This window comes from Lithobates pipiens, unplaced genomic scaffold (genome assembly GCF_037356315.1).
Source record: "Lithobates pipiens isolate NorthernLeopardFrog02 unplaced genomic scaffold, aLitPip1_a1.2 Scaffold_3, whole genome shotgun sequence".
In the NCBI taxonomy this organism is placed as follows: Eukaryota; Metazoa; Chordata; class Amphibia; order Anura; family Ranidae; genus Lithobates; species Lithobates pipiens.
In genome coordinates this window covers 220,309,214-220,332,521 of record NW_027507790.1, presented here as the reverse complement: position 1 = coordinate 220,332,521, position 23,308 = coordinate 220,309,214, and the positions used below count along the sequence as shown (strand labels likewise).

The 23,308-nt window shown below is 42.5% G+C and overlaps 1 protein-coding gene across 1 annotated transcript in view; it reads left to right on the top strand.

Moving 5' to 3' along the window:
• C7 (complement C7) overlaps nucleotides 1–22,990 on the top strand; it is a 139,423-nt gene extending 116,433 nt beyond the window's left edge. The window contains exons 13-18 of the mRNA XM_077462808.1: nucleotides 2,608–2,695; nucleotides 4,893–5,025; nucleotides 7,424–7,615; nucleotides 9,923–10,010; nucleotides 19,609–19,790; nucleotides 22,590–22,990. Coding sequence (XP_077318934.1) covers nucleotides 2,608–2,695; nucleotides 4,893–5,025; nucleotides 7,424–7,615; nucleotides 9,923–10,010; nucleotides 19,609–19,790; nucleotides 22,590–22,762 — 856 coding nt within the window. The 3' untranslated portion in view covers nucleotides 22,763–22,990. The remainder of the gene's footprint in view (nucleotides 1–2,607; nucleotides 2,696–4,892; nucleotides 5,026–7,423; nucleotides 7,616–9,922; nucleotides 10,011–19,608; nucleotides 19,791–22,589) is intronic.
• Nucleotides 22,991–23,308: the final 318 nt, after the last annotated feature.

Here is a 23,308-nt window from a genome sequence, read left to right as displayed (position 1 = left end):
CACTTGCGACCAGGCTCTGGTGCTCCACCACTGTCTGGGGGGGCCCCAGCGTGGTTTCTAGCCACAGGACTCTGAGCTGAGAGCGTTTCTTTCATGCAGCCCAGAGCCTGCACTGACAGTTCCCCCTCCTTCCTCCTTCGCACGGATGGGAGAGGAGAGAGTTGATCTCTTACACCCACCCCCCTCTCCTCCTGTGTGCACCACGGGAAGTTTGTGAAGCTAAGCAGCTGAATTTGATCATTCAGCTGCTGAGCTTCACACTTTCTGCAATGCAGACAGGAGGAGAGGGGCGGGAAGAGAAGGAGCAGATTGACTCTCTCCTCTTCCATCCGTGTGAGGGAGGAGGGATGGAGAACTGCTAGTGCAGGCTCTGGGCTGTATTAGAGAGTTGCTCTCAGCTTGGGGTCCTGCTTAGGAGGCACTGGTAGACAGCACTGATGGCCACTGATAGGCGGCACTGATAGGTGGCACTGACAGGCGGCATTGATGACCACTGGTATGTGACACAGGCAGCACTGAAAGGTGGCATTGATGACCACTGATAGGTAGCACTGAAAGGCGGCATTAAGGAGCACTGATAGGTGCACTGATAGGGAGCATTGATGAGCACTGAGAGGCAGCACTGATAGGTGGCACTGATAGGCAGCACTGAATGCCAATGATAGAGAGCATTGATGAGCACTCATAGGTGGAACTGATAGGCAGCACTGATGGGCTGCACTGCTAATCAGAGCCCTGATTATCAGTGTAAACTGACAGTTTTGCCGGTAAACAGCTCTCCTTTCCTCACACAGACACAGCGTGGGAGGAAAAGACTGCCGGTAACTGGCAAATTTGTTTACATGGGATCAGCTGATCACATGGTAAAGGGCTGCTGTGATTGGCCCTTTACTGTGATCGGTGATCAGCTGTGCCTGAAGGACACACAAGTCCCAGAACGTGCTGGATGCGCACCCGAGGGGGCACGGAGAAGGCCGAGTTATTTTAATGTAAGTTTACGATTTTGTGTTGGGCTGCATTCATAGCTGCCTTGGGCGTAATGTGGCCCATGGGCTGCAGGGTGGACACCCCTGCTATAGGGGGTCCTGTGACACCTCTAAACAGGCTGTGTGCCTCCTCTCCAGTCAGTTTGGTTGGTCTCTTTCTTATAATTTTTGTCATGCTTTAAACACTGAAAAATGGTTTTAACTTGCTTTTAGCACATCTTTCCTTGTTTAACCACTTGCCGCCCACCCACCGTCAAATGACGGAAGGAACGGTGCAACTCTCGTTCTGGGTGGACATCATATGACGGCGCACCAATATGGTCGTGCCCGCGGAGGGTGCACAGCGTGGCGATCCCGGCTAGGTTACGGTGTGCCCCTGATCTCTGTAAAGAGCCGCCGACGTGGCTCTTTAATCATGTGATCGGCTGTGTCCAATCACAGCCGTTTACATGTAAACAAATAAGTGATGGTAATCAGCGCTTCTCGACACACACTGACAGAGTGGCAAGGAGAGCTGATCAGTGGCATCTCCTCACAGGGGATAGTAAGAGATGTAATTAGGGCACTGATCATCACCAGAGCTTCACAGGTAGCCACTGGAGTCCTCTTCCACTCCTCCATGATGACATCACAGAGCTGGTGGACATTATAGACCTTGCGCTCAATAGGGATTAGGTCTGGAGATATGCTTGGGCAGTCCATCACCTTTACCCTCAGCTTCTTTAGCAAGGGAGTGGTCGTCTTGTAGGTACTCTGCTTCAGTATGTCATGTTGGCATTGATGGTTCCCTCAATAAACTGTAGCTCCCCAGTGCCGGCAGCACTCATGCAGCCCCAGACCAATGCACTCCTACCACCATGCTTGACTATAGGCTGTAATTTTCAATGAAATAGGGAATTCTGGAAGTGTTCTGTACACAGTTGGTTGAACTGTGTGGCAGAGGAGTCTGAAAAGATGAGCGCACGGCTGGGGAAGGGGTAGAAGTTGCATGGCCCCCCTTTTTTGGTCTGGATGGGCTTAGAATATAGTCACTTTAAGCAAATGAATGTTAGCACTGACATAATGTTATATAATAATACAATACTACTACTACTACTACTAATGCCACGTACACACAATCAAATTGTCCGGCGAACTTAGTCCGCTGGACTACATTTCACCGGACAATCCGATCATGTGTGGGCTTCAGCTGACTTTTTCAGCGCAAAGTCCGGCGCACTTAGAAAGTAGTTTTGCAGCCCAATCTTACCGCCGGACTTGGGTTTCAGCGGACAATACGCTCCTGAGTATGTTAGTCCGGCAGATTAAGAATGACACATGCTCAGAAGCAAGTACGTAAAGGAAGCTATTGGTTACTGGCTATTGAATTTCTTTTTCTAGTCCCGTCGTACATGCTGTACGTCATCGCGCTAGCAATCGCCAGACTTTCCATGTGTCCGTGTGTGGCCAAGTCCGTTTGGTAGAAAGTCCGCTGGACTATCTGCCAGATTGTTTGCCGGACTAAGTACTCCGGACAATTCGATCGTGTGTACGTGGCATAAAAATAATTAATCATAATGAATTGTTTGGTAACTGTGTGTAATACAGACATTATACCTAATGTGTTATTACTTGTCTGCAGAACTGTAGAGCCTCACTGCTTTGACATCAACATTTTACCTACTGAGTTCTGCCCTCCTCCTCCTTCTCTGTGGAATGGCTATATCTTGGTAAGTACAGCTGTTTTGTGTACTTTTAGGGCTCGCTCACATGGGTGGCCAATGGAGATAAAAATGGGCTCCTCGCCTTATGCTGCAACAGCAGCCGGACTGAGCTGTACACATCATGCCATGGCTGCAATGCTTTGCTTTTCCCATTTCCAGTTTGTCAGGCAGTACTACTATTAAACACGACTCATTCAGGTGAAAGGGACTGCATAGCAACTGCCTTGCAACAGCATGCAATGCATGCAGTTGTGGCATGGTGGTGTGAGCTTTCCAGGGTTAAAACAGGCAATGAGGAGGCAACATATTACCTCCTATCTATCAACTGAGGCAGCAAGGGCAGTGGACAAGATGTGTGAACAACGTCTTTGTTATGTTGTTTCTGTTAAAAAGGCAATTCTACTTAAAGAAGGAGTCCACCCAAAATTTTTTTTATTAAAAGCCAGCAGCTACAAATACTGCAGCTGCTGACTTTTAATAAATTAATACTTACCTTTCCTGGAGTCCAGCGATGTCAGCAGCCGAGGTAGAGCAATTGCTCGGCTCTTGGCTGCTGCCGGCGCCATTCTCGGTGAGGGAAACAGGAAATGAAGCGTTGTGGCTTCACTTCCCGGTTCCCTACTGCGCATGCGCAAGCCACGCAGCGCAATGGAAATGGTCTGCACTGTCTCTGGGACCTGTGTGTGTCCCGTGGGAGTCTATGCCCGAAAGTGGCTGCAAATACCTATCTTAAACAGGTATCTGCACCCCCCCTCCCCCCCTGAAAGTGCCAACTGTAACACGGGAGGGGGAGGGGGTTCCGATAAGCGAAAGTTCCACTAGGGTGGAACTCCGCTTTAAGTCAAAACCAGCCATCACTCTTTTGCTGAGAAAATTCTCTTCTTCGTTATAGTTAATAGGAATGAATGAATTAATTAATTGGAGTTTTCTTTTCTGGGGATTGTCAGAGAAAATTAGAAAATTTTAGTTGACATGATTCTTGTGTAGCACCCTGGTGTTTAGGCAGGGTTGCTCCTAAATTTACCTCCCAGGTTTAGCTACCTTGGCTAATTGTTGAGGATCAATTGATTTTACTCTAAGTCTGTAATTGCTGCATTTCTCTCTTTTTTGTGGCTTTAGCTAGGAGAAGGCCAAGGTCAGATTATAGGTATATGGGGTATCTCAGCCAATGGGCAGGGATTTTCTTAAATCCCTTGGCCTGCTGGAAGAACCTATATATTTGGGTGGAGACAGGTGATTAGTGTTCTGTTCCACCTGGATGGCTGTCTGAGTGGATGTGTGTTGTACTACCCGGACTGCTAGGCCGGAGATTGGGCCTATGCCGGGCACATCTGGCTGCTAGGCTGTCTGAAGGCCTATCCAGAAGTGAGAGAACAGCGTAGTGTTGGAACTCTGGCTTGCAGTCCAACCAAAAGTGATGGTTCTGCCGGCCGGAGAACCTGTCGTGGTTGGAGGTATAAGGGAAGCTGTTGTCGCTAAGGGACCATCCACCTTATTACCAGGGACCACAGTGAGTAACTGAAGTAAGTATCGGAGCAGCATTCTCACCCACCGGAGAAGGTGAAGAATTGGGAAAAATCAGTGGGTATCAAGCCAGGGACCCATCCAGCGGGGGAAACGCTTGCAGAGCAGCATTGTGTGTCAAGCCAGGGACCAAGCAGGCCAGGGATGACGCTTGAGGGAGATACCACCATGAATATTGGAGGAGCTCAAGGGATTCAGTGTCAGAGAATCATCTAGTCTAGGGTCTGCTGTGGACCCTAGACTAGATGCCAGACCTAAGGGTATGGTATGGATTTTGAGGGGAACCCTAATGCCAAGATTTAAAAAGCGCACAGTGCAATGTGGGGTGCTCGGCAGGCGAACATCCCGCTGAGCGCCCAGCAAATTAGAGTAAACTGGGGATATTTGGGCCAAACTTGTGCTCGGTCTGAACCGCTCGCCCTAATACTAGTCGGCACGCCAAGGACTACAGCCCAGAGCGCTGAGGGGAAGAGGTGAGTGCTACCTGTTAGGATAGTGAAGGATAAGGTAATTAAAGCTGCTCTTTAATAGTACCCTGGACAAAATTGAGCATTTAATCCATGCAGGGCAAGGGGAGTGTTGAATTTTCCCTGAAATACAACTTTTAATTCCTAGCACTCAAATTATGAGAAAGCAGTGGCTTAGCCTCAATATTCCTTCTATCTGGTTCTCTCAACAGGATGAGGACAATTCACACTATGTTGGCAAACGTATTGTGTACACATGTAATAGTGGTTACACACTGGAGGGTGAGGCTTTTGCTGAATGTAAAGAAGACCTCCAGTGGCATGTTGGTGCCATGAAATGCCAAAGTAAGTAGATATACTTTACTTTCTACACGTTCTAATGAAAGTTATTCTTCTTCATTGGCCAAGGCATTGTAATTACTGTTTTTACTTGATGTATTTAGCATTCAAAAAAATATTACACACAGATATGTAAGCTCATGAGGGAGACTGGTAACGTCTAGCTGCCTAACCAAGTCTTAATAAGACAGTGCAGAGTGAAAATTATTATTATCTGAATGCTGCCGAATAATGTACATGTATCAACTACTGTTCAGGCTTCTTGAGACTCCTTATGGGCATCAGATATCAATGAATGGTTGGCAACAGTGGATGCAAGTTAGTCATAATGGCACTGTCCTTTACTGTGTGCTGATTACCACGTTTATATTCCGCGACTGCTGCTGAACTATAAGTTAGGAAACCTAAGAAAAGAACCTTGAAACAGTTGTTTCAAAGCAAAGAAAAGCACTTTTTTTGTTTAAGTTTTGAGTTGAGTATGAAATGGTTAAAACACAACATTTTTTTCCTGTCTGTGTGCCACTGGGGCCCAGAGTCAGAAGAAATCGAAGGAGATCTCCCCAAAGTAAGAGGCAACACAATGGCATAGTGGCTGGCTAGGTTACTTGTCTCCTGTCTAAACTGGCCCTAGTATGTATGTGAAGGAGGGACCTTAGATTGTAAGCTCCTTGAAGGCAAGAACTGATGTGAATTAACATTATGTAAAGTGCTGTGTAAATTGACAACACTATGAAAATACCTGCAATAAGTAAATAATAAATCCTCTGTAGAATAATTGTAATTGGTGTTCCCATTGGAAGATTTCCACTTGCCTCCTGCTCTGGGAGCAATCATAACATTTTAGATTTTTCCATCACTTTCTGTCCTGGAGACATTGGTCATTAGGACAAATAGAGATTGTGACTCTCTCCAGTAAAGACTCAGACAGCAATAAAAACCTGACAGAGGTTCCCTCAATATTTTCCCCCCAAATTTATTAGAACATAACAACTTCCCGACCACCACACGCCGTCATACGGCGGCAGAATGGCACGTGTGCGCAAAAGGGCGTAACCGTACGTCCCTTCATAATCCCGGGATAGTGGATGCGCTTGTGCTGTGGGAGCATGCCCGTGGGTGCTGTGGACTCGATTTCTGCCGGTGGCCTGCGATCACAACTAGGAGAGGCAGAATGGGCAAATGGCTATGTAAACAAGGCATTTCTCTGTTCTGCCTAGTGACATGACAGAGATCAACTGCTCCCTGTCATCGGGAGCAGTGATCTCTGTTTTTTTCAAAATTGTCACTCTTCTTTTGCTTATAGCGCAAAAAATAAAAACTACAGAGGTGATCAAATACCACCAAAAGAAAGCTTTATTTGTGGGGAAAAAAAAACTTCAATTTTGTTTGGGAGCCATGTTGCACGACCGCGCAATTGTCATTTAAAACGTCGAAGTGCAAAATCGCAAAAAATGCTCTGGTCATTAAGGGGGTAAAATCTTCCAGGGCTGAAGTGGTTAAAGGATTTATTTGGTCACAGCATTGTAATAACAATACAAACAATACTGGTAGTTATAATTGTCACTCCAATATAAACTTACTTGAAAATTCTAATTTCATGTTGTGAGTGCTGCTTGTCTGCTGGCCGCCTTTCAACAACTTCCTGGATTCCCTGAATGCTTTGCATCTTCTCCTCTGTTGTTTAACTGCTTCTGGATCACCCCATGTACATTTACTGCAGCGGGGCGGCCCTCCAGTGTATCCACTCCCCCCACAGTTAGAAACACCTCCCTGTGAACACATTTAACCTCTTGATCGCTCCCTAGTGTTAACCCCTTCCCTGAAAGTGTCATTTATATAGTAATCAGTGAATTTTTTAGCACTGATTGCTGTATAAATGTCACTGGTCCCACAAAAGTGTCAAAAGTGTCCGATCTGTCTGCCGCAATGCAGTCCTGCTAAAAATCGCTGATCACTGCCATTACTAGTAAAAAAATAATAAAAAAAGTGCAATAAACCTATCCCCTATTTTGTGGACGTGATAACTTTTGCGAAAACACATCAATAAAGCACATCAATATAGGCTTATTGGGAATTTTTTTACCAAACCTATGTAGAAGAATACACATTGGTTTAAATTGATGAAGAAATTTGTTTTTTTTTTACATTTTTTTTTCTGGATATGTATTATAACAGAAAGTAAAAAATTATGTTTTTTTTTTTCAAAATTGTCAGTCCTTTTACAAGTAAGTTTACAAACTTCAAGATCATTCTAAATAATAGGAAGGAGTAGGCTAGAGCTAATTGAAACGCAATGTGAAAATTAATATATGATTTGAATGACCATAGAGCGATTTTTAGGGCCCTCTTTTATCTGTCCAAACTATTTTCATATTTATAATTTTATTTAAATCCATTTTTGCAGGACTTGCGTGTTCTTTGCCTCAGCTTCCAAAGGGCATGGCGGTTGTCCCGGAAAAGAGTTCCTACCAAGTCGGAGATAAAATAAAACTCTCATGCCAACAAGGCCTGAATTTAGAAGGTCCAGTAATCGCTTCATGCAGTTCAAGCCTCACCTGGAATCCTGATATAAGAGACATCCAGTGCACAAGAAGAGGTGTGATGCAACCTAGAATTGGAGTCATTTGGCCTGACATTCCTTAATTAGTCTAAAATTTAGGTTATGACCAGATACAGTTTGATAGAGAGTGATAGGTGTCCTGGGAGCTGCACATCCAAGGGGGCGTGGCCTGGCGTGGTCCAGGCTGAGACCGCCATTCACTATCACACAGTAGGCTTTGACCAGATGTGTGGCTCCCGGACACCTATCACTCTCTACCATTGCCTAGCACATAGACAAGCCCCTTTCCCACCACAACGGTGGGCACATTCCCATACAGCCTGAGTGGCTCACACACATATCTTGGTTACAAGATAAAGTTTGCTACATGCTAGTGAACACAACTTTAACAAATGGTAGTATGGTAATGTAATAATGTAAACCGAGCTGAGACATTTCCTAGCTTCCTCAATCTCCAGTTCTGCTACTGCATGCCTGATATCATAGGGGTGGTCCTACTCCACTATTTGCATTCTGAAATAAAATTAAAATCCAGCAGTAAGAGTCGGCCATCCTCTTAACCATCTTAGAAGTTGTGCAGACCTGAGAGTTAAAGTGTATGCTCAGTGAAAACATTTTTTTCCTAGTTTTTTAGAGAGTGGGGAAAGGTTGGCACTCTTGCCAGATTTTTATTACTATCAGGGATTTCTTTAGAAGGATTTTCCCTCACTTCCTGGTGTTAAAGCAAAACTTAACTGTATCTGAGCACCACAAACTGAAAACGCTATTTAATTCATTGTTAATATTTAAAGCAAACTCACCCGTCCCTCCATGTCTCCATGCTTTATTGGGTTGATGAATCACTTTGAAAAACACGCACTTCTAGCTGCAGCCATCTTGAGTAAGGGCAGATGGTTCTTGTAGAATTTTTACTTCCTGGAATGCATCTGCCCTTAGCTCAGGCATGCAGGCAAGAGGGTGTGCTCAGCTGAGAAGCCCCTTCTCCCCTCCTCCAAATGAAAGAAACAAATGCCCATGAAGGCTCCTGGAATGTAAAACATAATTTTGGCCTAGGCCAGAAAACAGGAAGCAACTGAAGGAAAAAAAAAAAAAAGATTAAAGCAAGTAAATATAACATACTTTCCTATCTATTTACTAATGCTATCAGCAAAGGGATTAAAATACTTAATTTTGATTGAGAGTTTAGTTCCACTTTCCACCTGCTTTAATGGGGGAGGACCTGGACCATGTTACACCCTAAATATGGGTGTAACATGCAACATGCTCCAAAAGGTGAACTTATCCTTTAAGGCTAGGTTTACACCTGCAGTTAGGGACAGTAAAAACATGGAGTGTAGCTCCTATTTTAATGCCCACCAACCACTCCCCAGAAGCTGCAATAGCAGTGGATGAGGGTGTACACAAGCTGCGGCTGTGATTTTTCTGCATCACAGCATGGCAAAAATAACCCCCCCCCCTTTCAACTATGTGGCGCTGTGCTGTGTAAATGAGCCCACCCAATCAGCCCACCCAAAAGCATTATTACAATTACAGTTTTCAAATTATATAAAGTTATATAAAGCCAATCTTAGCCTGTTAAAGTGGTAGTAAACCGCATTAAAAAGATAAATAAAAATAGGTAGTTTAAGTCATAATGTGCTAATGTGCATCGCATACTAGCACAAATGACAGACTTACCTGAAAACAAAGCCCTCCAGTGGTGCCCTGTCACAGCTGATGGTATCTTCACCTGGTCTTCCTCCTGGGTTCATGGGTTTGGGTGATATGAATGGACGAGCCATTGATGATGTCACTGTGCATGCACACGGGAGTTACTGTTTACAGCCATGCTCTGAGGAACGTCACGGGTGGCCATTCCTTCAGAGCGCATGCCCCAGTGACATCACTGGCTGCATCTAAAGTAAATATCTCCTAAATGGTGCACATTTAGGAAATATTTACTGTACCTATAGGTAAGCCCTATTATAGGCCTACCTACAGGTAAACATCATATACGGGAGTTTACTCCCACTTTAAAGAATTTTAAAGAATGGGGAACAGAAGGGATTGTGTGATGCGGGATCTCTTTCCTTATTAAATTATAACACTGCTAAGGGTGCTAGAGCCATTGCAGCAATATTTTTATTTTTTTATAATAAAGTGTAAAGCAGGTGAATAAAAGGTGACTGATTTGAGCACCCCTGACAGTGTTCTAGTTTTCCTCAATACCTGTCATTGTCACTTTTCCTGGATCGCTTGACATGCATATAAATGTGAAGACAAATAGAAAGACATAAAAGAAATGAATAAAAAGTGGCATTTGTTGATAACCTTTATATGACATTTATATTTCTACTCCTGCAGCCACCCCAAAACCAGATGAAACAAAATGCAAGCCATGGCAAAAAGTCCAGGATTCTATGTGCATTTGTAAAATGCCAGCTGATTGCGGGTAAGATTACAATCTTCTCTGGGACCAAATTGCTTAGCAGTATAAAAGGTTTGCTGAATCAAATCCCAACTACGACACTACCTACCTGTTTGCATGTTCTCCCTGTGCCTGCGTGGGTTTCCTCCGGGTACTCCGGTTTCCTCCTACACTTGAAAGACATGCTGGTAGGTTAATTGGCTTCTGTCTAAATTGGCCCCAGTATATGAATGTGAGTTAGGGACCTTGGATTGTAAGCTCGTTGAGGATAGGGACCGATGTGAATGTAGAATGTATATGTAAAGCGCTGCGTAAATTGACGGCGCTATATAAGTACCTTAAATAATAAATAACAGCCTTGTGATATCCCTCCTATTAATAACATTGGCCTCCTTTTTACCAGCCTGGCCCGGTGGTAATCCTAAATGCATTTAATATATCCACACAATATGTACATTTCATCCAGGTGTAACCGGATAGTTTGTGGTCTTTATTTAGCTTTAATTATTTTGTCCAAGTTCCAAGGCCAACACCTAACAGGAGGGTTAGGTGTCAGAGGTCAGTCTCTCATGGCATCTGGGGTTGATTTACTAAAACTGGAGTGTGCAAAATCTGGTGAAGCTCTCCACAGTAACCTATCAGCTTCTAATTTCAGCTTGTTCAATTAAAGCGTTTGTTAGCCCAAAAAAATAGAAAATGCTGCTACTGTTCCTTTAATGTGCAAGCTGCAGCATTTTGCCTTTGCTTTTTTTTTATTACTTCTCTATCTCCTAAAATGCCTGTTTGATCCTACCAGGTCCTGCCTTCCTCCCTGAGAACTGACCACGATTACCATGGCTGCTGAGCCAAGATACCATGGTCAGAATGTGTGTCTGCGTCATTCGCAGGTCTCCTCTCTCCTCCCCCTCTCTCTCTCTGTCAGCACCGTAGTCAGGAGTCAGAAAAACAATCTCCTTCACTCCCAGCCCCACCCCTCTCCTCACACCTCCCCTCTTCTCTCCTCGGGTTCAGACTTGGTTTATAACAATGTTTACCTAAAGCTGCTCCTCCCCCTTACTCCTAGTAAAGCCTGCATTGTTTATAACACTGTAATATCGAGAGAGAGTAGCTTGCAGGTCAGTCTTGGATGTTTTCACAAGCTAATCATTTTGAACAATTTAAAAAATCCCAAGTCCCAAGATCCCAAGTCTGCAAAACTGAAACTACCTGTCAATCAATAGCGACCTCGCCCCGCCCACAAAGTTTTTTTACAGGAATCAAATTTATGTTTTATCAAAATAGATTTTGTGTACTGTCTGTAATGTTTATGGTGGGTTTGCACATCATTTTTATTTGTAGTTTTGATGCTGCATGGCCACAGCGTGAAAGATCACATATTCCTCTTCTGATGTATCTTGCATACATCAGAAGGAATCTAGGCACCTCTTACACGGCTCCCTCGGCTCTGGATTGCAAAGAACAGGGTATACGTGAAAAACACACAACCCACAAAATGCCAAAATGCCCTATTAAGCACATGTAGTGCAGCCAATTGAAATCAACAGGCTGCCCTATGCGTGTCACAGGAAAATGAAACACAAAACGTTTGCTTCCACTATGCTAGAAGTCAATATCAATGTCAATATGCCTGAAAGTGAAATTGCAGTAACACAAGAACAATGAGGCTCCCATCACATCTGTGCGTTTCCTTGCATTTCAGTAATGCGCTCTACCAAATATCATAATAAAAAAACGCACCAAGCTCCACTCTAAAAAAAAAAAAAAAGTTCTGAAATTTCTTTGGGGCAATTGTTGTGTGTAGGCTAGCTTATTCAGGTGGATGTGTTGCCCTATGTGTGATCAGTGAAAATGCTCCAAAACGCCTCCCCCCTCGTTAAAAAAAAAACGCACGTAGGAATGTGAGTTCCCACTTTGCAAAGTTGTGAACAGGACTTGACAGCTGAGTGTTTCTGTACGCTCCCTCCAATGTACTTGTATAAAGATGGCCATACACTATGCAAACTGATTGTGTATTTAGTGAGAAAGGTGATCACTGATTGCTTTTCATTTAAAAAATGTGCACTTGGGAATGGGTGGGTGGATGATGCAGGGTGTGTGCTAATGAGATCAGCTGGTCAACTCCTTCCTGTGTCATTACCTAAAGTCCGATCAGGAAGTAAGACATTACTAATAGAAACATCTGTAAGCGTGGATTAGGACAAGAAAAGTAAGCGATTGTAAATTCTTTTTTTGTTTACAAAAGCTTTATTTGTCAGTTAGAAAATACAAATAAAATGCATACGAAAATATTTTTCAGTAAAGATATAGCAAAAAACGTAAATGATAATACAAGCTAGAGTTTACATAATAAGTGGGTGGTACAGGTATTAGAGGAGATGGGTAAAGTGATACAGATAATAAAATTACGATTTTATGGACAAGTCATAGAGAGAGAAGTGACAATTCGGGTGGGGGTACCAGAGTGTGATCAAGATAGGGACCAGTATAACCATTTGTTGTTGAAGATGTGCATACTATCATATAGGGTATGGTGAATTCTTTCTGATAGCTTGAGCATTTCCATACGGTTCAAAACTTGCGACCAGAGAAGGGTACTAGTTCTCCAATTTAAAGCAATCATCCATTGTATCGAGCTAATGAGAGAGTGAAACAGTCTCATGCAAGGTGTAGGAGTGTTTGGGAGATTGGCATACAATATGCATACTTGTGGTGTAAGGGAGACTTTGTGATTTGAGGATAGCTCAAATCTGGTGATAGCTGCTTGCCATATGGGTTGAAGACGAGGGCAACTCCAGAAAATATGAGCAAATGTGCCTGGTTCTGTGCAGCCCCTGAAGCAGTTAGGGGAAGTTTCGGGATAGAAGGAGTGAATTTTGGTAGGGGTCATGTACCATCTTGAAAATAGTTTGAGAGGGGTTTCTCTAAAGGCAATTGCTTTATTACTTTTCCGGAGATTGTCAGTCATCTCACTCCAAAGTTCTGGGGTGAAAGAGCAGTTAAGTTCCTCCTCCCAGTGTATCATTGGGGCAGATTTTTCCGGGGTGGAGGAGGAGTTTAAAAGGTTATAGAGTAGTGAGATGTGACCTCTGTCTCTAGAGGAGTGCAAACAGATATGTTCAAAGAGTGTTTCTGAAGAGAGGGATTGTAAGGTATAGTGAAGGTCAAAGAATTGTTTTATTCGGTCATAACGTGTGAGTTCCGTAGGGGGAAGGTCATACTTAATTTGAAGTGAGTTAAATGTAGGGAAAGATGATTTATAGATAAAGGAGCCCAGTGTAGAGAGTTTGTATTTAGACCATAGAGCATATTGATTATAGACATCTAAAGAATGTGAAAATCTCTTATCACCCAGGTATGTGGTTAGTGGGGAAATGGTAGATGCAAGGTTAAATGTATCCTTGATCTTTGTCCAAATTTGGAAAAGTTGAGCAACAATCATGTTAGCTTTGTTTAAAGTACGAAAATTGCTGTGATTCGACCATAAAAGGCCTTGTAGGTATAGAGGGAGGATTGAAGATGATTCAAATGTTTTCCATGGGATATTATGTATAGGGGCATGCCATTGGGAAATTTGGGAGAGCTTGGATGCGAGGAAATAATGCCAGATGTTTGGAAGACCGAGACCTCCCAGACCCTGCGGCCTGTGCATGAGGGAGTTACTACATCTGGGTTTTTTATTAGCCCATATAAATTTGTTTATTTCTCTTTGAAGCGATAGAATTCTAGTTTTGGGGACGTTTATGGGGAGGGCCCTAAAATAGTATAGAAGTTTAGGAACTATGGACATCTTAATGGCACAGATTCTGCCCAAAAAGGAGATATGGTAGGAGGACCATTTATCGAGTAGGGAGCTTATGTGGGAAAATAAAGGGGGGTAGTTCACCTTATAAAGGGATTTGAAAGAGGGGGAGATGTGAATACCAAGATATCTAAATGAGCTTGTGGTCCAAGTGAATGGGAAGTTTAAGTGTAGGAGATTTAGTATGTTTTGGGGAATATTAATGGGAAGGGCTGAACATTTGCTGATGTTGATACTCAAACCCGAGAGCCTTTGGAAGTCATTTAGTTCAGTGAGAAGATTAGGTATAGAAATGAGAGGGTCGGATAGAAATATTAGAGCATCGTCAGCGTATAAACTCAACTTAAAGTCATGGGGACCCTTGGTATACCCTTTAATATTGATGTTATTCCTTAATGCTTGAGCTAGGGGTTCTATGGCTAAGGCGAATAAGAGGGGGGATAGAGGGCAGCCTTGTCTAGTGCCTCTGCTAAGAGGGAAAAATTTTGAATTTATGCCAGGTATTTTGATCCTAGTGTGTGGGGAGTGATAAAGGGCATTAAAGCCATGAAGGAATTTGTCAGGGATGCCGAATTTGGGAAGAAGAAGATTAAGGTAGGACCAATCAACACTGTCGAAAGCCTTATGAATATCAAGACTGAGAAGACAAACTGGTTTGGCATGCAGATTAGCATCTTGTATGATATTGGTGACAAGTCTGATATTATCAACTATTTGACGATTAGGAATGAATCCAGTCTGGTCTATGTGAACTAGATTGTGTATTACTGCTGCAAGTCTATCTGCCAACAATCTGCCAAATATTTTTAGGTCGTTATTTAGAACAGATATTGGACGGAAATTTTGTGGAAGGGAGTGGTCTTTGTGTGGCTTGGGGATTAAGGACATGTTGGCCAGGAGCATTTCCTCGGGGAATTGGTTTCCTTGAAGAATATAATTGAAAAGATTAGTTAATTTGGGAGCCAGGAGGGGAGTGAATTTTTTATAGTAGGAGGATGTGTAGCCGTCCGGGCCTGGGGCGGTGGTGGTTTTAAGAGATTTAATGATTTTTGTGATTTCAGGAGTCGTGCATGGGACTTTTAATGAATTAATTTGATCATTCGAGAGGGATGGGAGGTGTAGGTTGTTTATCCAATCAAGCGGTGGGGTTTGAGGATGGGGATTAGGGTCAGAAAGAAGATTTTTATAGAATGTTGTGAAGATTTCCATAACTTCCTGGGGGTGAGTAACAATGTTGCCATTGTTGTCTCGTAATTTATATAAATGTGGCGGGTTAATGTCTTGTTTGAGTTTTCGTGCGAACATCGTAGATGCGGAGTTGCCATGTAGTAGGAATTTAGCTTTAGAATATCTAAGTGCCTTTTCCGTGTTAGCAGATAAGATAGTGTCAAGTTGTTGGCGTTTTTCCTGAATCTGAGAGTTAATTACTTGAGATGGTGAAAAGTGTATTTTTTGGTATAGCAGATCAAGATCCCTGGTGAGGTCCTTAATTGTAGCAAGTCTCTCCTTATTCTTGGTAGCCGCTATGTGAATGAGGTGGCCTCTTAAGACTGCCTTATGTGCGGACCAAAGGGTCGTGGGAGATACATCGTCAGTAGAGTTATCTAGAAAGTAATTATCGATATGGGTAGAGACCTTTTGAATGATGGAGGGGTCCGTTAGTAGAGAGTCATTTAAACGCCAGTTAAAAGGGGTTGGAGGTAGACCTATGTGGGTGAAATCGATCGAGACTATGTTATGATCTGACCATGGGCAGGAGTGGATAAGTGCTTCAGATGAATTAGCGAGTAGGATGGGTGTGCAGTATAAGTAATCTAGTCGGGCATAACAATTGTGAGGGTAGGAATAATGAGTGTATTCTCTGATGCCGATGTTGTGTGCCCTCCAAGTGTTTATCAATTGCAGGCTGTTAAGAGTTCTGTTCATAAATTTAGAAAAGGTTTTAGAGGATGGTGTTGCATTACTTCTATCCAAAGCTGGATGAGCAGCTAGATTGAAGTCTCCTGCTATAATCAAGTGCGGGGAATTGAATTTTTCCAGGGTGTCAAAAAATTTGGAGAAAAAAGCGTGGTGGGATTCATTGGGTGCATATAGTGATGATATTGTGATAAGGCGATTGTTGATGGTGCCCTTTATGATGATGAAGCGGCTATCTTCATCTTTGTAGACGTTCTGGATATCAAAAATAATAGAGTTGCGGACAAAAATGGCAACCCCTCTAGTTTTGTTGTGGAATGTGGTAAAATATATTTGGCTGTAAGATTTATCAAAAAATTTTGGGTGGTTTGTGGCTGAAAAATGTGTTTCCTGCATGAGGATAATGTCTGCCTTCAGTCTTTTATAGTGTTGGAAGGCTTTTTTACGTTTATGAGGGGAGTTAAAGCCTTGGACATTGTGAGAGAGTACTTTAAGGCCCATTAGGAGAGATTTGAGTGTGATATGTTAGAGGAATGTTATCAATAGTGGTGACATAATGGGAGCTAAATCTCCGTTGAGAGGGGATACATGGGAGTATAGGAGGGGAGAATGAAACGTAATGAAAGCCCACATTTGGGGTAGAGGTGGAAATAATGGATCTTGTGAGTATGATGTGGATAGTGGGATATGAAATGCAATCAAGAGGTATCACATAAGTAATGGTGAGAGTGTACCATAATACCAAAGTAGAGTAAACAATAATACTAACTATGCATTTTTTAAACTGGGCCAAAATGGCCAAATAACAAAATAGTACAAAAACTGGAATATTTGAAATCAAAAAGGGGGTCATATGGCAAAAGGCCAGATGATCCAACAATAAAATTTGAAGGACAAATATGTCCTGAACCCGTCCCACAGTGTCCACGAGGCACACCCTACGAAGGAGAGGGGGCGTCATGCACCGGGTCGGGTGTGGGGACAAACCAGCGACGGCGGATAAGCCAAGCACATAGAAAAAATGTAATACTATTACAATCATGTCTCCCAAACCCCTCCCCCCCACCCCCCACTGCTATCAACTCTGCTACTACCACACGTCACAAAGACATACATGGGAGGAGCAGAGGAGAGGGGGAGAGGGACAAAAAAAAAGAGGGACCCCTCCCTCCCCACCACCGGGCCCTCGGCCCATCCCACCAAAGAAAAAATCAGACAACTGAAAAAAAAGAAGAAAAAGAAAAGGTAGAGAAAAAGGCAAAAAAAAAGAAGCCTTTCCGGCAAGATCGAACCAGGATCTATATGTATAACCATTATGATAGGACATAATAGTGTTGAGTCCAATCAATAGTATTCGTCCTTAAAAAAAAAAAAAAAGAAAAAAAAAAAAAAGAAAAAAGGGGGGGGAAAAAGGAAAGGGGGGGGGGATCAGAGTCCATATCTCTCAGATACGATGGTGTAAGCAACGATCTGTGGGAAGTATCAGTTAACTTGATTGGAGATCTAGTGGTGACCATGGGGATGGTGATGAGGTTGGTGGCACTCAAATGAGGAAAGGTGCTAGTTCTGAGGAGATTGTCGCCATCTTACTTGACTCCTCTGGGGACGTCTTGAAGCTGGTGTTGACCAGATCGGCGAGGAGCGTGGGGTAGAGATAGGTCTGGCAGGAGGCTCGGGGTCGAGAAGGCCCAGCTTAACCAGGAGTTCTTTGCCTTCAATTATGTTGTAGACAGTGTAGGTTGAGCCGTTATGTATTATTGACAGTTTAAAGGGGAAACCCCAGCGATATCTTATTCTAGCTGTTTGTAGAATGGAGGTGACCTCTTTCATCCTGCGTCTCCTATCAAGTGTAGCTGGGGATATATCTGGGTAAATCTGGATCCTGTGGCCCTCAAACACAATGTTAGGGGTATTTCGTGAGGCACGCATAATTTCTTCTTTTAGTAGAAAGTCCTTCATACACATGATAATGTCACGTGGAGGTTTGTCAGGTGTTGGTTTGGGACGAAGGGCTCTGTGAATTCTGTCGTAAGTAAAAATCGAAATTTGCTTGTCTGGCAGTAAATTTTGGAAGAGCTTGGAGATATTTGGTGCGAGGTCGGTGACCGACTCTGGAATACCGCGGACTCTGATGTTATTGCGTCTGTTTCTATTGTCCAAATCTTCCATTTGAGCTTGCATAAACGCGAAGCTGTCGGCCAGGGATTCATAATCTTTCCTGAGGTCATTGTGGGAAAGAGAGAGTTCGTCATGTTTGGTTTCCAATATGTCGGTGCGGCTGCCTATGTTTGCAATCTCATGTGTGAGAGCGCTGGTTGTTTTATGCAGTTCCTGCTGTATTTTGTCTGCAAGTTTCTCATATATAGCTGTGAGGCTATTGTCTAGGTCAGCCTTAGAGAGAGGAGAGGAGTACTCACTGTGAGTGGTATGCTGAGACAGCGCGGGGAGGCCTGTAGTCACGGAGGCACCGGCGCCATCTTGAGACTTTCTAGCCTGGGATTTCTCCATGATGTGAAGAGGGCTTGCGGTGTGTTTAGAGCGGTTAATCCTCCGTTTTTTGTGGTTGGGCATGTGCAGGTATATTCCGCAGGGGTGCTGGATGTTTTTCAGCCAGAAGCGAGGCGAAAGGCCCTGGGAAATCCGGCTTGGCAGACCGGGTCAGACGGAGCTGATCTCAGACACGTCCGTCCTGCATCGCGCCGCGCATGCGCCCCGCGATTGTAAATTCAATGGTGAGCATAGGAGAGCTGGAATTTAGAAAAAAAAAGCGTACAAAGGTTAACTTGCCCTTTAACTTCAAAATCCTTTCCAAAACACTAGCCAACCACATCTTCCCTTCATTACCGCACCGAACACATAAGAAACAGGTTTTGATGTCATAGAACACGTAAAACAAGCCATTCACAAGAATACTCTTATAAAAGTTATAAAGATTCTGCAAACTCTCATTTCAAAGTAAACATAAAAATGGAAGTCTTAAAACTTTCTCTCCTGTCACAATCCCTTGCTCTTTTAAAAAACAATTTCTCTATCCAATATAAGACTGAAAGCATTACAAAGATTTGCAAAGACTTCAGCTCCTGGCGTGCACAAAATAAACTTTGGTTCAACAGAATAAATATCCTAAAAAAAAAATGCACACTCTTTCTAAATGTTTATACATATTTTAGACAATACCCATCAATCCACTCAAAACCTTCTTTCGCATCTTAAGATCGCTGTCCATTAAATTTATATGCAACTTTGTTTTTTTCTTGATTATATCATAAACTTCTCTGCAAATATACTGTATACTAGTCTTGTTTGAGATACCGGTTTTCTACTTACTGTTAGGTTGACATGGAAGTTTGCGGCCAGGTCATTCAATGCTGCAGTATGGGTCATGCTGGCTGCCTAATGCTGCGTACACACAACCGGACTTTCCATCAGAATAAACTCTGACGGTCTTTCTGACGTATTTCCACTGAAACAGACTTGCCTACACACAATTACACCAAAGTCCATTCGCTTAGAACGCGATGTCATACGACGGGACTAGAAAAGGAAGTTCAATAGCCAGTAAGCAATAGCTGCCCTTACATCGATTTTGGTCCATCGGAATAGCATACAGACAAACTGTTTTCCCAATAGGAATTGATTCCGTCTGAAAAATTTAAAACATGTTCTAGGTCCGTCAGAATTGTTGAAAAAAAAGTCAGATGAAGCCCACACACGATCGGAATATCTGATGAAATGATTCCGTCGGACCTTTTCTGCCGGAAAGTCTGGTCGTGTGTACTCAGCATAAGATATTAGCTAGTGTGACCGTCCATAAAACTGGGATTTGTTGAACTTAAGTTTTAACACCATGACATTGATGTCAGCTGGAATTGTGTGACTTTTATGCATTATCTGTTTGCTTTCCAGCTCCTCTCTGAATATATGTGCCATAGATGGCCGAAACAGCAGGAACGTTGCACTTACAGTCTGTAAAATGCATGCACTGGAATGCCTGGGGCGGAAATACAAGCTGACCACAGATGATAACTGCAATTTCCCCAAAACAGATAAGTCTTGTGGCTCATGCCACCTATGGGAAACCTGCTCTGGTGAGAATTTCCTAATTTTTGCACTTTGTACAGAAGCAAAAACTGCAAGCTGCCAAAGGAGAATTTAAAAAATAAATAAACAGGACACAACAAAAAATTTCTCCAAAAGTGAGGAAAAGATACACCTTTGACATATGTTACTGGAATAGCTGTCCCCATTGTGGGATATCCCCTCTGTGACAACTCAAAAATTTTAGGTTTATCTTTACTCTTACTTGATCTTGTGTTTACACATTGAATCAGCACTGAGAGCAACATATAACATTGGATTTCCTTGTGAAAAAAAGCCCCTTGAACCTTGTTGCACATCAATTTAATTAAAAAAAATGCTTTCAGATACATTTTTCTATAGTGCACTGTAAATACTGTTTATCTATATGAGGTTCCTCAGCTGAATGAAAAAAAACAAACATTGCCGGCAATAGAAAAATGTGAAAAAAAAACGGTGTGGGGGACCCCCCAATCCATACCAGCAGGTTCTATACATGGTACAGATGCGCCACTTTAAATATAGTGCCTGGGGGGGGTCCACTTAGTCTGCCTGTAAAGTGGCGCATCTGTACCATGTATAGAATGTGCTGCAGCAAAACTGACATTTATAAATAAAAAAAATTACATTGGATTTTGGTGGGGTTCCCCTTAAAATGCATACCAGATCCAAAAGACCTAATATGGATTGGGGGGAGGCTCACACTGTTTTTTTTTTTAAATTTTTGTATTGCTGGAAATTGCATTGTTTTGCCGACAATTTAAATGTAATATTTTCCCCTTTATATATGTCATTATTGCTGCAGCAGGTTCTATACACGGTACACATGCACCACTTTACAAGCAGACTAAGGAGACCCCTCCAGGCACTATATTTAAAATAATTTTTCATTTTTATTGTTTTTACTTTAAGCATAATTAAAATCATTGCTCCTGTAAAAGCAATCTTTTTTTTTTTTTTTACATTGTTGATTTGTTAAATGTCCCCCAGGGCAGTACCCGGGCCCCCCATACCATATGAGCATATAAGCCTTCAAAATAGGGACTTTCGGCCCAACACTATTGGGTAGTAAATATGACTACCTGTATTCATGTACACTGTATGAACAAATGGTGGTGGATACCTGACCATCACACATATATGAGCTTGTTGGGCATCCTATTCCAAAACCATGGGCTTTTATATATAGTTCATAAAAAAAGATAGAAGATACCCTGTACCAAATAATAAAAAAAAAAATAGAAAATAAGCTGCCACCTTACTAAGTGTGACCCACTCATGTAGACAAAACAAAATCAATAAAAAATATGGCTATATGCACATACATCAAACAAAAAGCCTGTGTGTCAAATAATCAATAGTTAACTCATAAATAAAGGTGCAATGTGTTACATATAAATCTCATAAAAATATTTTTGTGAAAATCCAAGATCAGACTGCTTATAGCGAAAAAGTCATTTTTATGAGATAATGCCACACCATGTGAAAAAGGCAAACAATGTTTCAGCAAAATGTTAACTGGAAAGCTTCCTGATGACATCAGAGAGATGAAATGCGTAGAGGCGGATAATTCCAGTCATCGGCTCCAGTATGTCACATGCGGTGTGGGAGATCCAGTCTTTGGAAAGCACGTTGGCTGTATTAGCAAGCAGAGCAGCAATATTACATGCTTTCTGTTATACACAAGCTGGATAATTTGGTGCCGAGCTGGGGCACTTATAAATGTGAGAGCAATATTGATATGTTTTATTGTATGGTGATTTTTGCATATGATAAATACTACACTATGAGATCTTCTTTTGTGGTTCCTATATGTGGATGGTGCATTGAGTAGATTTAGTGGGTGTGTGTATCACCAAAAACTCATGGTAAAGAGGAACTCTGACCTATGAGAAGAGAGCAGTCCTGGTTTATTAATAAAGTGCTTAATGACCCTTTTAGTGATAAGAGGTCAAAGAGGTCTGGTGAGTGAGCATTGTTTCCCCTTGTCAAGTGGTGAGGATGCATGACAGTGAAGGATACGATTTCATATTTGGCACTGTGTTATACTAAGGACTTTTAAAAAAAAAACTATAAGCAGTCTGAAATTGGACTTTTTTTAACGAGATTATATGTAACTCATTGCACATTTAATTATGAGTTATCTATTGGTTATTTGAAGTCCACTCTCTGCTGACATCACGGATTTAAGTCCAGGCGCCGACCACGGAGTCTAGATCTACCAGGTACCTAGACTGACACCCGTCTCAGCCTCTCAGCGAGCCACTGAGAGCCTAAGATGGCTGCTCCCTGCCCCTCCACAGCCCAGCACTTCAGTGAGCAAGGTAGGGGGCAGAGCAGAGAGCTGTGACTGACAGTCTACAGTTCTCTGCTCAGGGAGCTCGGAAAACCGAGTAATCGGCGGTGTTCGATCGCTTGGTTCTCAGTGAAGAGGTGCCGGGGGACAGATGCAGCATTGGACCAATGCTGGATCCACCTAGGATGCTATGATGGGGGGGGGGGGGAATCCTTTACTTTCATTTTCCAAATCATCTGTGTATGCTGTAGCATTAACAGTACCCTTCACTTGAAGAGACATTTGGAGAGGTGTCCCCATACCATAGGATATATTGTGTAAGTGTGGACAATATGCAAAGGAAGAGTGTGGCTTGGGTGGTTCCTAAAACATCTTCCACTAAACAATTCTCTGCAAATTTTCTGTAGCTTTCCACAGTTTATTTTGTTAATATTTTTTTACCTTATAGGACTGTAAATCTGTTATTTAGTCTAGTTTACATTGTGTTAATTCATCCTTCTCCTTGTGTGTCCAGATGAAACAAAAACATGTGTCTGCAGAAAAGCTGGGAGCTGCCATGATCAAGGAATCAGCATTTGTGTCCTAGTGAACGGCAGGAAGCAAACTCTGAGTGAATGTGACACTGGAATCCTCAGATGCCAAGGGCAGGATGTGGAAGTTGTCAGCACGAGTCCCTGTGATGAGTAGAGGAATCTCAGTACTGTGTCGCTGCGTTTTTGTCCTGCTAGAGAAAACGTCAAAGCAACTCAGCCCTTCAGCCGCTCTACGGCTCCTTCATGCCTACAAATGCCATTGAATTATGATATTGCTAATATGAAATGTAACATCAAATTCAAGCTGTCAGGTCTTGTGTTTGTGTTTTGTAAAACAAATGAGTTTTTTGTACCAGCTAAAAATAAAACCCTTCCATTAGTATTCAGCTTTTTCCTAAATAATAAGCACAGAACGTTCTGTTTCTAGTCTCCAGCATCATCAGAATGGCTGATTTCCATTTCCAGCAATATATTTTTGAGAGATAACTTTACACTATGAAAATCTGTATTTTGGCTTACTTTTTGGCATGCTTCATCACTGACTGTATATCAAACAACTGGTATGAGAGATGTGAGAGAGTGGGGCAAGTTGGTATTTGTATATTAAATCATTTTGGGTTTTGGGGCTCCTGAGGTGCTCTAAAACAGCCATTTTCAACCAGGGTGCATACCTAAAAATCACCCAAAAATTGTATACAAG